Source organism: Somniosus microcephalus, unplaced genomic scaffold (genome assembly GCF_052327205.1).
Source record: "Somniosus microcephalus isolate GS21.2 unplaced genomic scaffold, FLI_Smic_1.0 unresolved_chr1, whole genome shotgun sequence".
NCBI lineage: Eukaryota > Metazoa > Chordata > Chondrichthyes > Squaliformes > Somniosidae > Somniosus > Somniosus microcephalus.
Window position 1 is genome coordinate 95,283,929 of NW_028225179.1, and position 21,483 is coordinate 95,305,411.

The 21,483-nt window shown below is 44.3% G+C and overlaps 1 protein-coding gene across 1 annotated transcript; it reads left to right on the plus strand.

The window, feature by feature from the left end:
• The first annotated feature begins 18,878 nt into the window (after nt 1-18,878).
• LOC147095619 (uncharacterized) lies at nt 18,879-20,193 on the plus strand. The gene has a single exon (XM_085973979.1). It carries the CDS (start codon nt 18,934-18,936, stop codon nt 19,759-19,761), a length of 828 nt encoding a protein of 275 aa, XP_085830105.1. The 5' UTR covers nt 18,879-18,933; the 3' UTR covers nt 19,762-20,193.
• Nucleotides 20,194-21,483: the final 1,290 nt, after the last annotated feature.

A 21,483-nucleotide genomic window follows, 5' to 3' on the forward strand; every position in this document is an offset into this window, starting at 1 on the left:
TGCTCAGGTTCCCAACCCCCTGCCTTTTTAATTTAAACCCTCCCCCAGAGCACTAGCAAACACTCCCCCTAGGACATCGGTCCTGGTCCGGCCCAGGTGCAAACCGTCCGGTTTGTACTGGTCCCACCTCCCCCAGAACTGGTTCCAATATCCCAGGAATTTGAATCCCTCCCCCTTGCACCATGCCTCTAGCCCCGTATTCATCTGAAATATCCTTCTATTTCTACTCTGACTGGCACGTGGCAGTGGCTGCAATCCTGAGATTACTACCCGTTGAGGTCCTATTTTTTAATTTACCTCCTAACTCCCTATATTCAGCTTTTAGGACCTCATCCCATTTTTTACCTATAACTTTGGTACCAATATCCATCACGACAATTGGCTGTTCACTCTCCCGTTCCAAAATGTTCTGCAGCCGTTCTGAGACATCCTTGACCCTTGCACCAGGGAGGCAACATACCATCCTGGAGTCTTGTTTGCGGCCGCAGAAACGCCTATCTATTCCCCTTACAATAGAATCCCATATTACTATAGATCTCCCACTCTTTTTCCTCCCCTCCTGTGCAGCAGAACCACCCACAGTGCCAGGAAGTTGGCTGCTGCTGCCTTCCTCTGATAAGCAATCTCCCTCACCAATATCCAAAGTGGTATATCTGTTTGAGAGGGGGATAGCCACAGGAGACCCCTGCACTACCTACCTGCGCCTAGTATTCACCCATTCTCTTCCTGCCTGTGCAGCCTTTACCTGTGGTGTGACCAACTCCCTAAACATGTTATCCACGACCCCCTCAGCATCGTGAATGCTCCAGTATGTATCCACTCGCAGCTACAGTGCCGCAATGCGGTCTGTCTGTAGCTGCATCTGGGTACACTTCCCGCACACATGGTCATCAGGGACACATGAAGTGTACCTGATTTCCCACATAGTGCAGGAGGAGCATTCCACTGGGCCGAGCTCTCCTGCCATGACTTACCCTTTAATTATTTCAAATTAACTTAAATCACACATTTCCTTCCTACAGCTCCCTGCCCCGTGCCTTCTATTTCGATGAAATCACCAATGCCACATTCTCAGCAATTAATGGACTTTGGTTTTAAGCTGCTGAGTTGATTATCTCACATTTAGAATGGCAGGAAACGTGCAGAAAGTCATTCTAACAACTCAAAAAATATTTGCATGCTTTGCTTTTAGATTCCTCAATAAACCTAATAAGGAAATGAAAGATGAACATTAGCAGCAGTTGCGTGCCTTGACACCTAGTAATGTCTTGTTGCAAAAAGATGATATGGAGTTAACCACCGATTATTAACCATGCTCAATTTTCATTTGCATGAAGTCAAGATCCCAGCGTTATACTACTCCCTGCATTATAATGCATATGTTGGTAAATCACTTCATCACACCATACAAATAAAGGACGGCCTTCAGCTGCAGCACAAATCGATAATACACACTATTCTTTGCTAATCTGTGTGCAATACTGCATCAGCATTGGAGAAAAGGGAATATGTCTCAAGACACCAAAACTTGCCTTTACATAGTGTCTTTAAAGTAGATACAACTTCCAAGAAACTTGACAGAGGCTTAAAGAAAAATAATAACCAAGAGCCACAGAAGAAAATATTCAGAGAATATTCCAAAACCGTCATCGAAGAGGTGGGTATTAAGGAGGGTTTTACAGCAGGGGGCGGAAGTAGAGAGAAAGAAAGGATTGAGAGAGGCCATTCCAGAGTGTGGGCTGTGGGTGGCCTGAGACAATGGAAAGTAAAGTATGGCAGGGTGCACAATTGGAGGCCCAACCGATTTCTGCCATGCCGGGTATTTAAAATCAGGACTACTGGGCTGTAATGATATAAGGTAAAGAAATTCAGTTACCTCCATTTTACACCGAAGCTTTAATTGTCATTTATTGTGGTTATGGAATGAATACTGGAATATAATTCTCAATATTAGCAAATTAACACTGAAACCAACAAGTCAGCTGTTGTATATTTTTACAGCTTAATAATAATAATATATGAACTCACTTTGTCCAGTTGTGAATGAGAATAAGGACTCAAATTGACTGGACCTGTTTCTAGTTGGGGCGGATGTCACCTCGTACAAAAGGTAGGAACTTCAGGATCATCAGGTCAGAGTATCAACGGAACGAGTTTTGATCACCTAGATGGGTCAGAAAGGAATTTCCCAGATTATTTCTCCCAAATTGGCCTGTTTTTTTCCCTCTGCTTTTTTCACCTGTACCATGAGATCACATTGCATTGGCTGGGTGGGGGGTGCATATATTTTGAAACGCGGGGTAAGACAATCCTTTGGGAAAGTCGAAATAGACCAGAGGGTCTTCCCCTGGCCGTCATTGTTAGTTTGTTCATACTATAAGAATTTAGGAGGATGTCATAGCACTGTCCCCTGTTTCCAATATCTCTCTATGTAGCAAGATGTATGGAAGTTCTGGAGACGTCACTTAAGTTACTGGGGGCATTGATGAGACCGAGATATATCGAAGATGGTTGAATTTTCAAAACAACGTAATATTTGGGAAGTTTGGACTGCAGTGATTTTGAAGAAGAACCCTTGGAACAACAGCTCTCTGTAACATTTCCGTTGGGCACTGAGGCAAGTACAATATCCCTTGTCATATCCGACCCTTCACAGCGCCCAGAACACCAGTAGTGCGCAGTCTTGCCCATTGTATGGATAATCTGGAGATGGATCCAAAACCTCATTAAATAGAATATTAGGCATGTCAGCCTTGTGCTTGTTATGTCACTGGAAGGTAAATCTGTCGTATCTGTAGCGTGAAATGCAACAAGTACTAACAGCACATCTTTAACAAGTTAAAGAAAAACACTGAGATTTACAGAACATCATCTGCAGAGACAGTGAGAAATGGCGGGGAATGAAATTTAACTTTGGCGGGGACGCAAAACATGTAGAAGCGGATCCACCATCTGTTATGCACCATGCTCGACTTTCCTTTCCATTGATGCGAATTAAAAAACATGTCAAGCAGGGTATAGAATGGGCGGTAATCCCTGTACCACCCATTTTAGTCCAACCACCATGCATTTAACCCCCATAAACTTCTGAAATAATGAAGCAGCCTTTTGCAGCCGACAATGAAACATGGATAACATTCAGATAAACCAGGGAAAGGGACAGATAACATATGCACCATATACATGAAAGTCAATGACTATTCAAACAAGGGAAAGACCAGCTCCCCTAAGCTGACCTTCAGTAGTGTGACCTTCACTGAGTCCTCCTTCATACACATCCTGGGCGTTAGCATTTATCAGAAGGTGAATTGGAATGATTGATTAACACCGTGGTTACAAGAGCGGGACAGAGGGTGTATCATGAATTGAGTCGTCCATCTCCTGATCTCTCAATGCCTCTCCACCATCTGTAATGCTTAATCCATGAATGTGGTGGAATGCTCACCTTTCCAGTCCGGCCTCCCTTCTTCCACACTACATAAACTTCAGCTCATCCAACTCTGCTTCCCATATCCTAACAAGAACTAAGTCCTTTTCACCCATCATCACTATGCTCAACATCTTGACTTTAAATTCTCATCCTGGCTTTCACTTCCCTCCATGGTCTCTTCCCTCCCTCTCTCTTTAGCTTCCTCCAGCGCAACATACCTCTGAGCTCGCTGTGCTCCTTTAGTTCTGGCCCTGGTTCATCCCCGATTTTAATCGCACCACCATTGGTGGTCATGCCTTCAGCTGCTTAGGCTCTCAGCTCTAGCATTCACTCCGTAAACATCTCCGCCTCTCTTCCTCTCTCTACTCCTTTCAGAGACCCTTTAAAATATGCCTCTTTGACCAAGCTGTCCTAATATCGCCTTATGTGGCTCGATGTCAACATTAATTTCAGAACGCTCGTGTGAAGCACTAGTTTTTATGAAATATGAGATTCGGTATAATTGCATGTTGTTGTTGCTGTTGCTTGGATGGGTGCCCCTGTAAACATACTCAATCAGATCTACACCATCCAGGACAGATCTCACTCCATTATACCGCTGCCACAGGACTCAATAGCCTCCTCTCCAACATCAGCGGCCTGTTGCTGCAGGATATGCGATTTACTGTATCAATTTCACAATTGTACCTTCGTACAATTCAACCACAGCCACCAGAGGATTTATACTTAAAGGAGAGAGGTCAGTTATGGGGAAATTTACTAATCTAAATAGAAAAGTCAAGGCATAGAGCGGTGCAGAACTTGGTAAAGAAAAGCAGAGTGTGACAGGAAGGGACAGACAGTTTCATGGTACTAGTGCTTCAGCGAATAAGGTGAAAAACAGGGAATAACAGTAAAACAAATTAAATTATCGGATCTTTATCTGAATTAAGAAGCATTCGTAATTAGCTAAATGAATTCATCGCACAAATGTAGATAAATGGGTTTGATCGAATAGCAATTACAGAGACCCTCAAGGTGACCAAGGTTGGGAAAAAGCTATTCCAGGGTACTTAACGTTTTGAATAGAGTGGTTCACTGAAAGAAAGAGTTGGGCAGCTTTGATCATAAAGGATAACGTAAGGACAGTAGTGGGAAAGTATCCTGACGTGGGAGGTCAGGATGTAGAATTAGTATAGGTGGAGATAAGTCATAGTCATAGAGTCATAGGGCTAGAAATTCAGTAAGGCCCCTCCAGCTTTGCGCCCAGTTACCGCCCAAAGAGGGCTTCTGCACTAATAGAGGAGTTTGCGCTGATATTCAGCGCAGCGGTAATGGCGGCGGTAGCCGGTAGCGCTGCGCCGGCACCGATGACGTCATCGGTGTGCGCAGTGCCCCGGTTCCGCCCCGTTATCGGCCCGACCCCCTTATTTAGTTGCGGCCGCCTCTTCCGCAGTGGCCGCAAACAATGTTCTGCAACCGTGGCCGTCCTGCAGCCTTAGTGGCGCAAGTTAAGGCGGAGATGCGGCTGGCCGCTTTTTCGGCGGCCGCCTGCCCGCACCTCCTTCCCCGGCCTCCTGCACCCCCCCCCGCGGCATTGCCGGCTGCTTTCCGCGAGCCCGGCACTTCTCCATGGTGCCGGGCTCATTTGCCGGCACTATCAAGCGGCGATCTCCCCGTTGCAGGCATTTCCCCTTAAGATAAGGTGGAGGCCTGCAGTACCGCAGCCTGCCACTCCGCAGCGGGTGGTGCAGCGGCCCCTACAGCGCTGAAATTCAGTTTCTGCGCCACAAGCGGGGGCGGGCACACCGCCCAGTTCCGACTTGGGGCGCAAAAACTGAATTTCTGATGGTCGCAACTGGCTCCGCGCGCAGCGCTAACTTTTGGGTGCAAGCGAGCTGGCAGGGCCTTACTGAATTTCTAGGCCATTGAGTTATACAGCACAGTAAGAGGCCCTTCGACCCATCGTGTCTGCGCCGTCCATCAATCCCTGTCCAGTCTAATCGCATTTTCCAGCATTTGGTCCATAGCCGTGTATGCAATGGCATTTCAAGTGCTCATCCAAATGCTTCTTGAATGTTATGAGGGTTCCTGCCTCTACCCCCTTTCAGGCAGTGAGTTCCAGATTCCAACCACCCTCTGGGTGAAAAAGTTCCTCCTCAAATCCCCTTTAAACCTCCTGCCCCTTACCTTGAATCTACGCCCCCTTGTTATTGACCCCCTTACAAAGGGGAAAAGTTCCACTTTATCTACCCTATCTATGCCCCTCATCATTTTGTACACCTCTATCAGGTCCCCCCTCAGCCTTCTTTGCTCCAAGGAAAACAGTTCCAGCCTGTTTACTCCTTCTTCATAGCTGAGGCGCTCCATCCCAGATAACATCCTGGTGAATCTTCTCTGCACCCTCTCCAAAGCAATCACATCCTTCCTATAGTGAGGTGACCAGAACTGCACACAGGAGTCCAGCTGTGGCCTCACCAGCGTTTTGCACAGCTCCATCATAACCTCCCTGCTCTTATATTCTATGCATCGGCTAATGATGGCAAGTATCCCATATGCCTTTTTACCCATCTTGTCTACCTGTTCCGCTGCTTTCAGGGATCTATGTACATGTACACCAAGGTCCGTCTGACCCTCTGTACTTCCTAGGGTCCTACCACTCATTGTGTATTCCCTTGCCTTATTTGTCCGTCCAAAATGCATCACCTCGCACTTTTCAAGGTTAAATTCCATTTGCTACTTTTCCGCCCATCTGACCAACCCGTTTATATCGTCCTGCAGACTGAGGCTTTCCTCCTCGCAATTTACCACCCCACCAATTTTCGTGTCATCTGCGAACTTACTGATCATACCTTTTACATTCTCATCCAAATCATTTATGTAGATCACAAACAGCAAGGGACCCAGCACCGGTCCCTCAGGTACCCCACTGGACACAGGCTTCCAGTCACAAAAGCAACCTTCGACCATCACCTTCTGCCTCCTGCCACTCAGCCAGTTTAGGATCCAACGCGCCAAGGCACCCTGGATCCCATGGGCTCTTAACTTCTTGACCAGTCTCCTATGCGGGACTTTGTCAAAAGCTTTACTGAAATCCATGTAAACCACATCCACAGCATTTCCCACATCCACACACCTAGTCACCCCCTCGAAAAATTCAATCAGATTGGTCAGACATGATTTACCCTTGACAAAGCCATGCTGACTATCCCCGATTAATCCTTGCCTCTCCAAGTGGAGACTAATTTTGTCCCTCAGAACTTTTTCCAATAATTTCCCTACCACAGGTGTTAGGCTCACTGGCCTGTAATTCCCTGGTTTATCCCTGCTACCCTTCTTGAATAATGGTACTATGTTAGCTGTACTCCAGTCCTCTGGTACATCCCCTGTGGCCAGAGAGGTTCTGAAAATTTGTGCCAGAGCCCTTGCAATCTCCTCCTTTGCCTCACACAACAGCCTGGGATGCATCTCGTCCGGGCTTGGGGATTTATCCACTTTTTGGCCTGCTTAAACCGCTAGTACCTCCTCCCTCTCGATGCTAATATGTTCAAGTATGTCACAGTCCCCTTGCCCGATTTCTATGTCTACATCGTCTCTCTCCATAGTGAACACAGATGCAAAAAATTCATTCAAAACCCCGCCTACATCATCTGGCTCTACACACAGATTGCCACTTTGGTCCCTAATGGGCCCTACACTTTCCCTGGTTATCCTCTTGCCCTTAATATACTTATAAAACATCTTAGGATTTTCCTTTATTTTGCTCGCCAGTGTTATTTCATTGCCCCTCATCGCCCTCCTAATTTCTTTTTTAAGTATGCCCCTGCACTTTTTATACTCCTCTAGGGCTTCCTCCGTCTTTAGTCTTTTGTAACTGCCAAAAGCCCCCCTTTTTTTCCGAATGCATTTTTGTATATTCCTTGTCATCCAAGGTTCCCTTTGCTTGTTGGTCCCACCCTTGACCTTTACAGGAACATGTTGGTGTTGTACTCTCTCTATTTCCCTTCTGAAAGTCTCCCACTGCTTTAATGTGGATTTTCCTATAAGTAGCTGCTCCCAGTCCACTTTGGCCAGCTCCTGCCTTATCATATTAAAATCGGCCTTCCCCCAATTTAGAACCCTTATTTCCGGGCCGTCTTTATCTTTTTCCATGACCACCTTAAATCTCACCGAATTATGGTCACTGTCTCCAAAATGCTCTCCTACTGACACTTCCACCACTTGCCCGGCGACATTCCCTAGAATTAGGTCCAGTACCGCCCTCTCTCTTGTAGGACTTTCTACATGTTGGCTCAAAAAGCTCTCCTGGATGCACTTTAAGAATTCTGCACCCTCTAAGCCTTTCACACTCTGCCTATCCCAATTAATATTGGGGAAGTTGAAATCCCCCACTATCATTATCCTATTATTTTCGCACTTCTCTGCGATTTGCCTGCATATCTGTTCCTCTATCTCCCCCTGACTGTTTGGGTGCCTATAGTACACTCCCAGCAAAGTGCTTGCCCCCTTTTTGTTTTTAGGTTCTACCCATATGGCCTCATTTGAGGAACACGCTAATATATCATCCCTCCTTACAGCAGTAATTGATTCCTTAATTAATATTGCAACACCCCCTCCCCATTTACACCCCCCTCTGTCTCGCCTGAAGATTCTGTACCCCGGAATATTGAGCTGCCATTCCTGACCCTCCCTCAACCATGTCTCCGTGATAGCAACAATATCGTACTCCCATGTGTTCAACAACAACTTCAGTTCATCCACCTTATTTGCAAGACTCCTTGCATTAAAATAAATGCCTTCCAGCCTTGCCATATTCCCTTTTGCCTTCACATATTTGCTCTGCCTTCCCAGCTGACTTGTTTCTTCCTCCGTATTTGGCTGCAAATCACCCCCTACTATAGTTCCACTCTGTATCCCATCCCCCTGCCAAGTTAGTTTAAACCCCCCCCAGCAGTGCTAGCAAACCTCCCCGCAAGGATATTGGTCCCCCTCTGGTTCAGGTGTAAACCGTCCGACTTGTACAAGTCCCACCTTTCCCAGAAGCAGACCCAGTGATCCAGGATACTAAAGCCCTCCCTCCTGCACCATCCCTTTAGCCACGCATTCATCTGTTCTATCTTCCTATTCCTATACTCACTGGCACGTGGCACCGGGAGTAATCCAAAGATTACAACCTTTGAGGTCCTGCTCTTTAATCTTCCACCTAGCTCCCTAAATTCTTGCTGCAGGTCCTCATCCCTGTTTTTACCTATGTCGTTGGTACGAATGTGGACCACGACCTCTGGCTGTTCACCCTCCCCCTCCAGAATGCCCTGCAGCCGCTCAGTGACATCCTTCACCCTGGCACCAGGGAGGCAACAAACCATCCTGGATTCACGTCTACGGCCGCAGAAACGCCTATCTGTTCCCCTTACTATAGAATCCCCTACCACTATTGCTCTCCCACTCTTTTTCCTCCCTTCCTGGGCAGCAGGAGCATCCCCAGTGCCAGGAAGTTGGCTGCTGCTGCCTTCCCCTGGTGAGTCATCCCCTTCAACAGTATCCAAATCGGTAATACCTGTTTGAGAGGGGAATGGTCACAGGGGTCTCCTGCACTATCTGCCTGCTTCTATTTCTCCACCTGGTGGTCACCCATTTGCTTTCTTCCTGTGCAGCCCTTACCTGCGGTGTGACCAACTCACTAAACGTACTATCCACGACCCTCTCAGCATCGTGAATGCTCAACAACCCATCCACCCGCAGCTCCAGCGCCTCAATGCGGTCTGCTAGTAGCTGCAGCTGGATGCATTTCCGGCACACGTGGTCATCAGGGGCACCGGCAGGGCTGGGCTCTCCTGGCATGACTTACCCTTTAATTAATTTAAATTAATTCACTATCACCAATTAAAGATATCTATAATGTGCTTGTATAGTCTACCAACAGTCCCTGCTACACCAGAAAAGACGCTAGTAACTATAAACTACAGAGTTAAAGTTTAAAAAAGAGAAATACTCACCAACCAATCACTTACCTGCTCCCTGGTGACGTCACACTCTGATTACTTTTTACCTCTCTCCCCGCTGCTGATTTGGTGTGCCTCACCTCTCTGCTGCCGCCCCCGAACTGGTCGGGCCTCGGTCTTCGCGCCGGTTTATATCCCGGGCTCCCCTCTCTGCTGCCGCCCCCGAACTGGTCGGGCCTCGGTCTTCACACCAGTTTTTATCCCGGCCTCACCTCTCTGCTGCCGCCCCCGAAATAACAAAGTACAGAAAACACTAGTGGAGCAATTATATGCTCCCTAACAGTAGCTATAGTGCTGGACAGAATATTAATCAAGAAATAGTAGGAGCTTGCAAAAATGGTATTGCAATAATCGCAGAGGAGTTTAAACCTAATATAGACTGAGAAAATCAAATTTGCAAAAGTAGTCTGGAGGACGATTTCATGGAATGCATCTAAGAGAATTTCCTGGAACAACGTGTCATGGAACAAATCAGGGAACAGGCTAATTTACATCTTCTATTATGTAATGAGATAGGCTATTTGTAATCTCATAGTAAATCCACTGTGGAAGAGTCGTGCTAATATCATAGACTATCACATTCGATTTGAGAGTGACATACTTAAGTATGAAACTAGAGTCAATAATGTAGGTTGAGGACCGATTCCTCTGAGGCACCCCAGTCCGCTCGTCTATCACCCCCAACAACTCTTCCCCTTTGCCCGGCACCTTCCCGTGCAAGCGCAGGAGATGCAACACCTGCCCTTATAACTCCCCCCTTCCCACTGTCCAGGGCCCCAAACACCCCTTCCAGGTGAAACAGCGATTTATTTGTACTTCTTGCAATCTAGTATACTGTATTCGCTGCTCACAATGTGGTCTCTACATTAGGGAGACCAAATGCAGATTGGGTGACCGCTTTGTGGAACACCTCCATTCTGTCCGTAAGGGTGACCCTGAGCTTTCGGTCGCCTATCATTTCAATTCACCGCTCCATCCCCACTCAGACCGCACCGTCTGCGGCCTCTTGCATTGTTCCAGGGAAGCTCAGTATAAGCTCGAGGAACTGCACCTCATCTTCCGATTAGGCACTTTACAGCCTTCTGGACTCAATACCGAGTTCAAAAATTTCAGATCATAACCTCAGCCCCTATTATATTTTTTATCCACACTAGGTTTGTGTCTTTTCCTTTTTTTTCTCTCCCACATGGCAGCTGTCTTTCATTCTGCCAGCGCATTTCACACTTCATCTAGAGCCATCCTTTGTCTCTTTACCTCCCTATTACCGTCTCGTCTCACCTTGAATATCATCTAATGTATGTTAACCTCTCAGACCTTCCCTTTTGTTCTTTCATCCCTGACCCCATTTCCCAGCCCCCAAACCCGCTTTTCAATCTGTCTCATTTCCTGCTTTTTTTTCTCAGTTCTGAAGAAGGGTTTCGACCTGAAACATTAACTCCGTTTCTCTCTCCACGGATGTTGCCTGGCCTGCTGAGTTCTTCCAGCATCTTCTGTTGTTATTATTGAGGGGCGAATGTTGGATAAGGTATATTGGCAAATTATATTAAAGGGTATGATGGTAAATAAACAGTGGAAATTTTAAAACAATTCCAAATTTCTCAACGAATATACATGCCATTGACATATTAAAAACTCCACAGGAAAAGTGGTCCCTCCGTGGCTAACTGATGAATATAAGTATTGCGTTGGTTTAAAAGAAGAGGCTTATAATGCTGCACAGTATAGTAGTAAGCCTGAGATTTGGAAGCCCTTTAGAAACCAGCAAAGGATGACCAAAAATTGATAAAAATGGAGAACATAGAATATTAGTGTAAACCTGCAAGAAATATAAGAACAGAATGTAAGAGATTTTTAAATAATGCAAGAAAGAAGAGAGTATTAAAAGTAAGCATTTACCCCTTACAGGCTGTGACAAGAGACATTATAATGGGGAATAAGTAAATTGCACAGAATTAACAAATATTTTATATCTGTCATCACAGTAGAAGGCACATAAAGCATACCAGAAATAGTAGGCAACCAAACGGCTATTGAGAGTGCTTAAACTAAAGTAATTAATATCAGTAGAAAATAATTAATTGAGAAAATAATGGGACAAAAACACGACACAGCCCCTGGGCATGGTGGCCTATATCCTAGGGTTCTAAAAGAGGTGGCTGCAGAGATAGTGGATGCATTGATTGAGATATTTCAAAATTCACTAGATTCTAGAACGGTCCCAGTGGTTTGGAGGTTAGCAGATACAGCCCCGTACTCAAGAAAGGAGGAAGATAGATAACAGGGAACTAGAGGCCCGTTAGCCTAACAGTGGTCATCGAGAACATGCTGGTATCCATCATTAAGGAAGTGGTAATAGGGCACTTAGAAAATTAAATTATGATTAGACAAAGTCAACATGGTTCTTTGGAAGGAAAATCGTTTTGAACAAATTTATTACAGTTTTTTGAGGACGTAACTAGCAGGGCAGATAAAGGGGAATGAGTGGATGCAGTATATTTGGATTTCCAAAACGCTTTCGATAAGGTGTCACAAAAAGTTTGTTATGCATGATAACAATGGCCTAGTAAAGGATCCCCTTGGAATGACTGACAATAATATGGTTGAATACCAAATTTAGTTTGAATGTGAGAGAGTTGGATCTCAAACCAGCGTACTGAGCTTAAATAAAGAAGACTATGAAGGTATGAGAGTAGAATTGACTAAATTGGACTGGGAAAAGAGATTAAAGTGTAAGACGGTACAGGAGCAGTGGTCTACATTCAAGGAGATATTTCACATCTTTCAAGATAAATATATTCCACTGAGGTAAAAGAGGAGTAAAAGAAAAGACAGCCATCTGTGGCTTAGTAAAGAAATAAAGCATAGTATCCGACTGAAATCAAGGGCACATAAAGTAGCCAAATCTATTGGGAGGATAGAAGATTGGGAAGCATTTAAAAGCCAGCAAACAATAACTGAAAGAGTAATTAAGAAAGGGAAGATAGATTATGAAAGTAAACTAGCAAAAAATATAAAAACAGATAGCAAGATTTTCTACAGCTATATAAAAGAAAAAGGGTGGCGAAAGTGAACGTTGGTCCCTTAGAGGATGAGACTGGGAAAATAATGTTGGGGTACATGGAGATGGCAAAGACGCTGAACAAAGATTTTGTATCTGTCTTTACAGTAGAGGACACTAAAAATATCCCAACACTGGACAAACAGGGGGCAATGGGCAGGGGAGCAGCTAAACACGATTAAAATCACTAAGGAGATGGTACTCTGTAAAATAATGGGACTTAAAGCAGATAAATCCCCCGGACCTAATGGCCTGCAACCTAGGATCTTGAGAGAGGTGGCGGTAGGGGTTGTGGATGCATTGGTGATTATTTTCCAAAACTGCCTGGACTCGGGAAAGGTGCCACTAGATTGGAAAACTGCTAATGTAACACCCTTATTTAAGAAGGGAAGTAGACAAAAAGCTGGAAACTATAGACCAGTTAGCCTAACATCTGTGGTTGGCAAAATATTGGAGTCCATTATTAAGGAAACATTAACAGAGCATTTGGATAAACATAATTTAATAGGACAGAGTCAGCATGGTTTTATGAAGGGGAAGTCATTTTTGACAAATTTGCTCGAATTCTTTGAGGACGTAACATACAGGGTGGATAAAGGGGAACCAGTGGATGTAGTGTATTTGGACATCCAAAAGGCATTTGACAAGGTTCCACACAAAAGATTACTGATCAAGATAAAGAAATCACGGGATTGAGGGTAATATACTGGCATGGGTCGAAGATTGGCTATCTAGCAGAAAAGAATGAGTTGGGATAAATGGTTCATTCTCGGGCAAGCAATCAGTAACTAGTGGTGTTCCGTTGGGGTCAGTGCTGGAACCCCAACTCTTTACAATCTATATTAACGATTTGGAGGAAGGGACCGAGTGCAACATATCCAAGTATGCCGACGATACAAAGATGGGAGGGAAAGCAGTGAGTGAGGAGGACATAACAAACCTGCAAAAGGACATAGACAGGCTAAGTGAGTGGGCAAAAATTTGGCAGATGGAATATAATATTGGAAAGTGTGAGGTTATGCACTTTGGCAGAAAAAAATCAAAGAGCAAGTTATTATCTAAATGGAGAGAAACTGCAAAGTGCTACAGTACAAGGGGATCTGGGGTCCTGGTGCATGAAACACGAAAAGTTAGTATGCAGGTGCAGCAGGAGATCAGGAAGGCCAATGGAATCTTGGCTTTTATTGCAAGGGGGATGGAGTATAAAAACAGGGAAGTCTTGCTGCAGTTATACAGGGTATTGGTGAGGCCACGCCTGGAATACTGTGTGAAGTTTTGGTTTCCATATTTAAGAAAATATATACTTGCTCTCGAGGTGGTTCAGAGAAGGCTCACTCGGTTGATTCCGGAGATGAGGGGGTTGACGTATGAGGAAAGGTTGAGTAGGTTGGGCCTCTACTCATTGGATTTCAGAAGAATGAGAGGCGATCCTATCGAAACATATAAGATTGTGAGGGGGCTTGATCAGGTGGATGCGGTGAGGATGTTTCCACTGATGGGTGAGACTAGAACTAGGGGGCATAATCTTAGAATAAGGGGCTGCCCTTTCAAAACTGAGATGAGGAGAAACTTCTTCACACAGAGGGTAGTAAATTTATGGAATTTGCTACCCCAGAGAGCTGTGGAAGCTGCAACATTAAATACATTTAAAACGGAGATAGACAGTTTCCTAGCAGATAATGGAATTAGGGGTTATGGGTAGAGGGCAGGGAAGTGGACGTGAGTCTAGATTCGGATTAGCCATGATCCTATTGAATGGCGGAGTAGGCCCGAGGGGCCGTATGGCCTACTCCTGCTCCAACTTCTTATGTTCTTATTTAACAGCACATAAGGTTGGGGATAATATCTTAGTATGGATAGAGCATTGGTTAACGGACAGAAAAGAGAGACTAGGGATAAATGCGTCATTTTCAGTTTTGCAAGTTGTAACTAAAGAGGTGCTGCAAGGATCAATGACTGGGCCTTAGCTATTTATAATCTATATTAATACCTTTGATGAAGGTGCAAAATATATTTTCTCCTTGCTTGCGGATGATACAAAGCTATGTGAGGAATTAAGCTTTGAGGAGGACACGCAGAACCTGAAAAGGGATTTAGACTGGTTAGGTGCATGGGCAATAAGCTTGCAGATGTAGTATAATGTGAAGAAATGTGAGATTATTCACTCTGGTAGGCAGAATAGAAAAATATATATTTTTAAAACAGTGAGAAACTATTAAATGTTGGTGCTCAGAGAGATTTATGAAACACAGAAATCTAACAGGCAGGTAGAGCAAGCAATCGGGAAAGTAAATGGCATGTCGGCCTTTATTGCAAGGAGGTTGAAGTAGAAGAGTAAGCAAGTCTTAATAAAAAATGTACAGGGCTTTGTTGAGACCACACGGGTAATACTTTGCACAGTTCTGGTTTCCTTATCTGAGGAAGGATATACATGCCTTAGAGTCAGTGCAACAAAGGTTCACAATATTGAATCCTGGGATGAGAGGTTTATCCTATGAGGAGGGATTGCGTAGACTGGGCATATACTCACTGGAGTTTAAAAGAATGAGAGGTGACCTCAGTGATACATATGCAATTCTGTAGGGATAGACAGGGGATATGCTGAGAGGGTGTTTCCCCTGGCTGGAGAGTTAAGAACTGGGGGCCTACTCTCAGGAGAAGGGGTCGGCCATTTAAGACTGAGATGAGGAGGAATTTCTTCACTCATATGGTTGTGATTCATTAGAATTCTCTACCCCAATGAGCTCTGGGTGTGGAGTCGTTGAGTATATTCAAGGCTGCGATCGGTAAATATTAGTACTCTAGTGGAACCAAGGGATATGGTGATCGGACTGGACAGTGGAGTTGCGTTAGATGATGATTTATTGATTTATTGAATGGTGAAGCAGGCTTGATAGGCTGCATAACCTACTCCTGTTCCTAATCCTTGTGTTCTTACGTTCTAATAGCATAAATGTTGTTGGAAACCATCGCCTTCACGTTCCATTCCAAGTCTGACACTACTCTGATATGGACATGTCTCATCATCTCTGAACTCCCTAACACACCTCATTTTAAGTGCACCATCACCAAGGATTTAAGAGGTCCAAGCAGCACCACATTATCAATAAAGCCAGAGCTAGTCAATTTTTGCAGCTTTACCCGTATTGCTCACATATCAAGAGCTGAAAAGAGAACATGATCTGGAGCGCCGATCTCCTAGATACTTCAGACTTTTGCCAAGCAATGCTAAGTGCCCATCGAAAAGAAAGCACTGAAACAAAAGCAATAAGAAAGAAATAACACCTTTCCTGCACCTCCAGAGCGAGCGATGGTTCATCAGGTCTCCAATTCCTGGTTCATAGTAAAGAGATGTATATGTACTGAGCCGACTATCCAACTAATGATGTTTGAGGGCAGCATGCAGCCTCCAACAGGTCTTTGTCCCTTACTGCAGTAATATTCGGGCATCCCTCGAGTCAGCGCTATAGATATGTATACGTGAAGCGCAGTGTGCCGTATGGGCTTCATGGACAGAAATTAATGATCGAAATGTTCTTCTAATGGATTTAACTGACCGCCTTTAACCCTCGTAGAGTTCAGCCACAATTGGAACATGGGCGCTGGAATTTGTATAAGGCTGTGGTGCAAAGCTGCTGACAGTGAATTAGCGGCCCATTTCACAATCTGCCCCGTTTTCTTTCCCACTGAAATCAATAGGAAAGAAAATCAGGCGGAGTATAAATTGCGCTGCTGATTTGTTATCACCTGTTTTGCGCTGCCGCTCAGGGCGGATTTCAGCCCAGTCAGTGTAATAGACGTGTCTTCAGATCCCTGGCATTTCACCGTGGGCAGCGCTCCTGCTAAATTCGGGCACGAGTTGCTGCAATATTCCATACGGGAGGGAAAATCAAGCATAGCTCATGCACAGTTTTTCGCTAGGCATCCCCAACAGACAGCTCTTACTCCCCAATTCTGGTGGTGAAATATTGGTAGATTTATTTCCATGATACTTCATGGTGCTAAAACACTGTGGAGCATATTGGAAGAAGAAGCCAAGACAAGTACCGAGATAAAACGAAATAAATGATAATCCGGTTTCAATAGGCACAACTATTTCATCAAATTCTTCAATATATCATTGGAAATGTGTGACATGCTTTGCTTGTGAGTCTTGTCCAGCAAGGATCTACACCACTACTGCACAAAGACACTTCCTGAAATAGTTTACTTTCTAAATAAATCAACGTCAAATTTTAGCTTTTAATATTCTTGCTAGGCTGTCGGAACCTGTGATTGTGAAACAGCCCCCTCCTCTCTGGTGATTAGAGTAAGGGCAGCTGCCTAACCTGTTTGTTCAATGACTGTGACTAATGCCAGTAATTGGGAAACCACATTGCCCCCCCGCGGGCTCTCACTCAGTGATAAAACAGTGGTTGCTGAGAAGCCATTTCATCTGTTTCTCAATCAGACCGGCCGGCAAGATCACTGCTCCTAGAAAATGGGATGGCCAATCATTGTGCAGATAGAAGCCATTTTATACCCGATTCTTGCAGCGATTGGTGTTCCTGGTAAGTCAATGTGATCCATTGTAATTTGCCCTTACTGACGGTTAACAATAATGTTGCTCTTGCCTTCTAGCAGCACTGAGGTAGATTTTCACTTCGTGCGATGGCGTGAAGCAGGGGACGGGGAATGAGGCGTCTCCCTGCTTTTATTTCCATTGATTTCATTTGAACTAAAAATCGAGAGATGGAAAACCGGCTTCCGATTCGCTTTCGCCCGTTTTACACCATCGCACTCAGTCACAATCTGCCCCAATATTCATTTCGATTCCGATGTGTTGACGCAGTCAGTAATTATAGCAATCGTTCCAATAAAGTCAATGGAAGGGGAATTGGACGAGGTGCATAATGGAAGGTGAACTGGATATCCCCCGTTTTACACCATTGCTCAAAGTTCAGATTACTCCCTGTCTGACTTTAGTTTCCATTGGGTGGATTTTCGCTCTGAGTTACGAACTAAAAACAGAGAGTAGCGCCTTGGTCGCCCATTTTACAACTCGCTCAACTTTCGTTTACATTGAAATCAGTGGAAATGAACGTCCAGGGCTGTGTAAACAGGCAGCTGATCGCTACAAGCCGGTTTCTGCCAGACGGTATAAGTGAAAACTCATCCCCAGTGACGTCTATGGGAAGTTCAATTGGGTGCGGTCTAAAACTAGTTGGGTCAGTTTCCCACTCGGTAAATTAAATTAAAATTTACCCAAAGTCTCATCTACAAAATGAGAAGATGCCCCATCGTGATCTATGGCACTACCCCTGTATGTGATAGGCTCGGTACAACATTAACAGTCATACACTGGGTGTCCATGAGGCACTGGGTGTCAGAATGTCTGTGAAGTTGTTTACCAGCTCAGTCTCTAGACTCATTGCCTCGCATATCACTCACTCCTCCATGGCCATCCAACCAGATGACCAACCGAGGTTTAAGGCTGAGCGTTGAGATAAATGTACGTCAGGAATACTATCAACATTTGATGAGAGACAAATGTGTTTATTTGTTGTTGGGATGCGGGGGACACCGGCAAGGACACATTTATTATCCAGTCCTACTTTCCTCTTAAAGCAGCTATTGGGTAGCATCCTGGCAGTGATTTCAATGAAGGATATCTCAACTTTGGGCATTAGCGAAAAAATGATAATATCGAATTGACCGCACATTAGGTGCTCATCCGATTTCCCTTCCATTGATTCCAATGGAGGAACAGTTGGAAGTGGTGTATAAAGGGGGCTAATTTGATATCGTCCATATTACACTATGGCCCAAAGTTAAAATGAAGCCCAATGTGTTTGTTAATTCTAGCAGATGGATTATTACACTTTGAATCCTGACGATATTGGAGTTCAGAGCATTATCAATCAGATTATTTGTAATAAAGGTATTTGTTCTGTGTAGCTAGTCCACGACATTGATCTGGTGTAAACACAGCCTGGCCCATTTTCCATTGCGGCGAATCAGTGAAAACCAAATTCGTGAGGGTGTATAGCGGAATACGGATCCAGTTTCACACTATCACCAGTGTTAACATTGTCCCCAATGTGTGTTCTCTCAATTGGTGGTGGCGATGTTTGCCGCTAAGTGGATATAGACTGATGCAATCTGGAGACAATCACTTCAAGCCATATCAGTTTCTGTTTACTTGAACTAATTCCCAGAATTAATTAGATAGTTTGTGACCATACTTTCATCGGGTTGCGAGGATTTGCGTGTTTATAAGCTTTTGAGAATGCAGGGATTGTGCGACAGCAACAGAAATAGACAATTCGATGTAATTTTACACACGCTGTTCATCTCTGCCTTAAGACTACAGTGAGTCACTTTTGCTTATTTTTTTCTCTCTTGCAGCGAATTTATTGACGATTGTGATTCTCTCCCGGGGAAAATGTGGTCTCTCCAAATGCATCACTCGCTATCTGGTTGCCATGGCAATCGCGGACCTGCTGGTCATGATATTTGATGTGATACTGTATGCAATCAAAAATATTTATTTCCCCGATTCATTCCTGAACTATACTTCCAGCTGCAGAATCAGTCTCCCTCTGCTTTATTGTGTCACGGATTGCTCAATCTGGTTAACAGTAACTTTCACCTTTGATCGCTTTGTAGCCATTTGTTGCAGGAATTTGAGAACTGAATATTGTACCGAAAGAACCGCAGCAATCGTTATAGTGACAGTTTGTGGACTGTGCATTTTAGAAAATATTCCAATTTATTTCATGTGTGAACCCCGTGAAATAATTGACAATACCTGGTGGTTCTGTACTATTCCGTTAAGCTTCTATACCTCTCCCGTCTGGGTGGCTTATCTCTGGTTAGACAGTATTTTAACCCCATTGGCTCCATTTGTTTTGATTTTCCTCCTCAATGCTTTGACCATCAGAAATATTTTAGCAGCTAATATAATCCGCAGGAGAATGCAAGGCAGCAATGGTGAGAATCACAATGATCCAGAGATGAGGAATCGAAGAAAGTCAATCATCTTACTGCTCGCCATATCCGGTAATTTTATACTGTTGTGGATGTTAACTCTTATATGTTATATGTGGGTACAATTTGCAGACTCGCAGTTTTTGCAGACAGATCACACCGACCCTTTCACCATCATGGAACCAATAGGGTATCTGCTTCAGCGGCTCAGTTCTTGCACCAACACCATGATATATGCAGTGGCTCAGACCAAATTCAGAGAGGAGTTAATGAACACCTTTAAATGGCCCTTCACTCTAATTATTAATTTAATGAAACATTAATGCGAACAAGAGTGTTCCATGGCTGACTAGAACCCACATTAGTTCACAATGTTTCCTTCACAAAACAGAGTAAATTGCACAACAACGGGGAGATCTTATTTCGAAAGGAAGCTGGTTCGATACTGGGTGGGTGATCAGCTCCATCACACATCACCCACGGGTGAAAGTGTAAATCTAACCCGAGGAGTCACATTGCAGACTCCGAAATTTGCTCTTTCCAGATAGAGAACCTGCTCCTCTTTAAGACCGTGACAGATTTTCTTTCCCATTGAAATTGGGTGCCTGTATCACCTGCCATTCACTATCACCTGTTTCTGTTTACCGGCAAAGACCAATCGCTTCCCCCAAGTTTGTGTTCGCAAAATATTCCACCGCATGAAATTTATCAGCTGTGTGAATCTTTTCATATTATCTCATTCCTCTCATTCAACACGCTATAAACTCTTGAGGAACAGTAGTGACACAGGACAGGGTGTCACTCCCTGCGTTGTCAAATGGAATTGGGTTGGGACGAAGGATTTTGCAGAAATGGCTCAATTGTAACCTGCCTCACCTGGCGGGTAGTCCACGGCATCAGGGGAACAGCGGGTCTACAACCCGCTCGATATTACTCTCTGTTGACTTTAATGTAGAGTTTTTATAAATGAGGGGTGAAAACCAGCTTTGTGCCTAATTCGATCAGTTTCTCGATGGTGGGTTGTGTTAGATTGTAGTTGAATCCCAGACTCGGAGAAGCGCTGCCAGTTTCACATCAGTAACTCGCATCAACACCAAAGGTCCGATGTAAATGCAGATTCAGAAATTTCCTTACAGCTATACCATTAAAAACAAATTAATTTTGCAGCCTTGTTGCAATTCATTTCTTTCAGATGAAGAATTATTAAGTCAATTGTCATTTGTTGAAACCGCATTGAAACTTTAATGGAAGCTCTGGGAACTCCTTCCCTTGGATATTATAGTTTATTTCAAGATTTCTTTCCATTTAAACTCGTCTAGAGGTAAAAATAATTTTGATTCAAGCGAGTGAGTAATCCTGGTATCAATATTAAATTTACACAAGCCTTTAGCAGCAGTGTGTGTCCTGCTCTCAGCAACAGTACAGAAAAGCAAGGCGGATAACTTTCGACCATAATGTAAAGCTGATGGTATCGGCCTTCCTCTTGTTCGCAGTAATGTTTCATTAAATCAATGCTGGTTATACAACTCGGCCGAGCTTATTTCCGATTGATTTCTGTGGAACGGAAGACCGGGAGGGTGCTTGATGTGTAGCCGATCCGATATCGCCTGTTTAATACTATTGTCAACAGTTAAACATTGCCCAAATTAGTGCAGAAAATAAAAAGAAAGAGGCAGAAATTTGACCCTGTGTCCTTTTCACAAGTGCAAGGAGGGCCAATTTCAGTGAGGTAAGTCCTGCGTTCGATCAGCATCAGAGTTTGCTGCGCTGCCATATTTTCACCAGGCGCCCGGTGCACCGGCCTGAAACAGTCTTTAGGCCCGGTACATATGTAAATGCGGGGCGAATGTCTGTTTCAGGACCCCTTCACTAAATTGGCCACAATGTGAGGAGCTGGCTCTGGACTTTCTCTGCTGATGATCCTTCATCGGCCCCTGCGGTCTAAACAGATTCCATCAACAACAACTTGCATTTCTATATCGCTTTCAACATAGAAAAACGTCCCAAGGCGCTTCACAGGAGCGATTATCAGACACGATTTGACA

Coding starts and splice junctions, on each gene's coding strand:
- LOC147095619 (XM_085973979.1), top strand. CDS start 18,934: ATGGCAATCGCGGACCTGCTGGTCATGATATTTGATGTGATACTGTAT.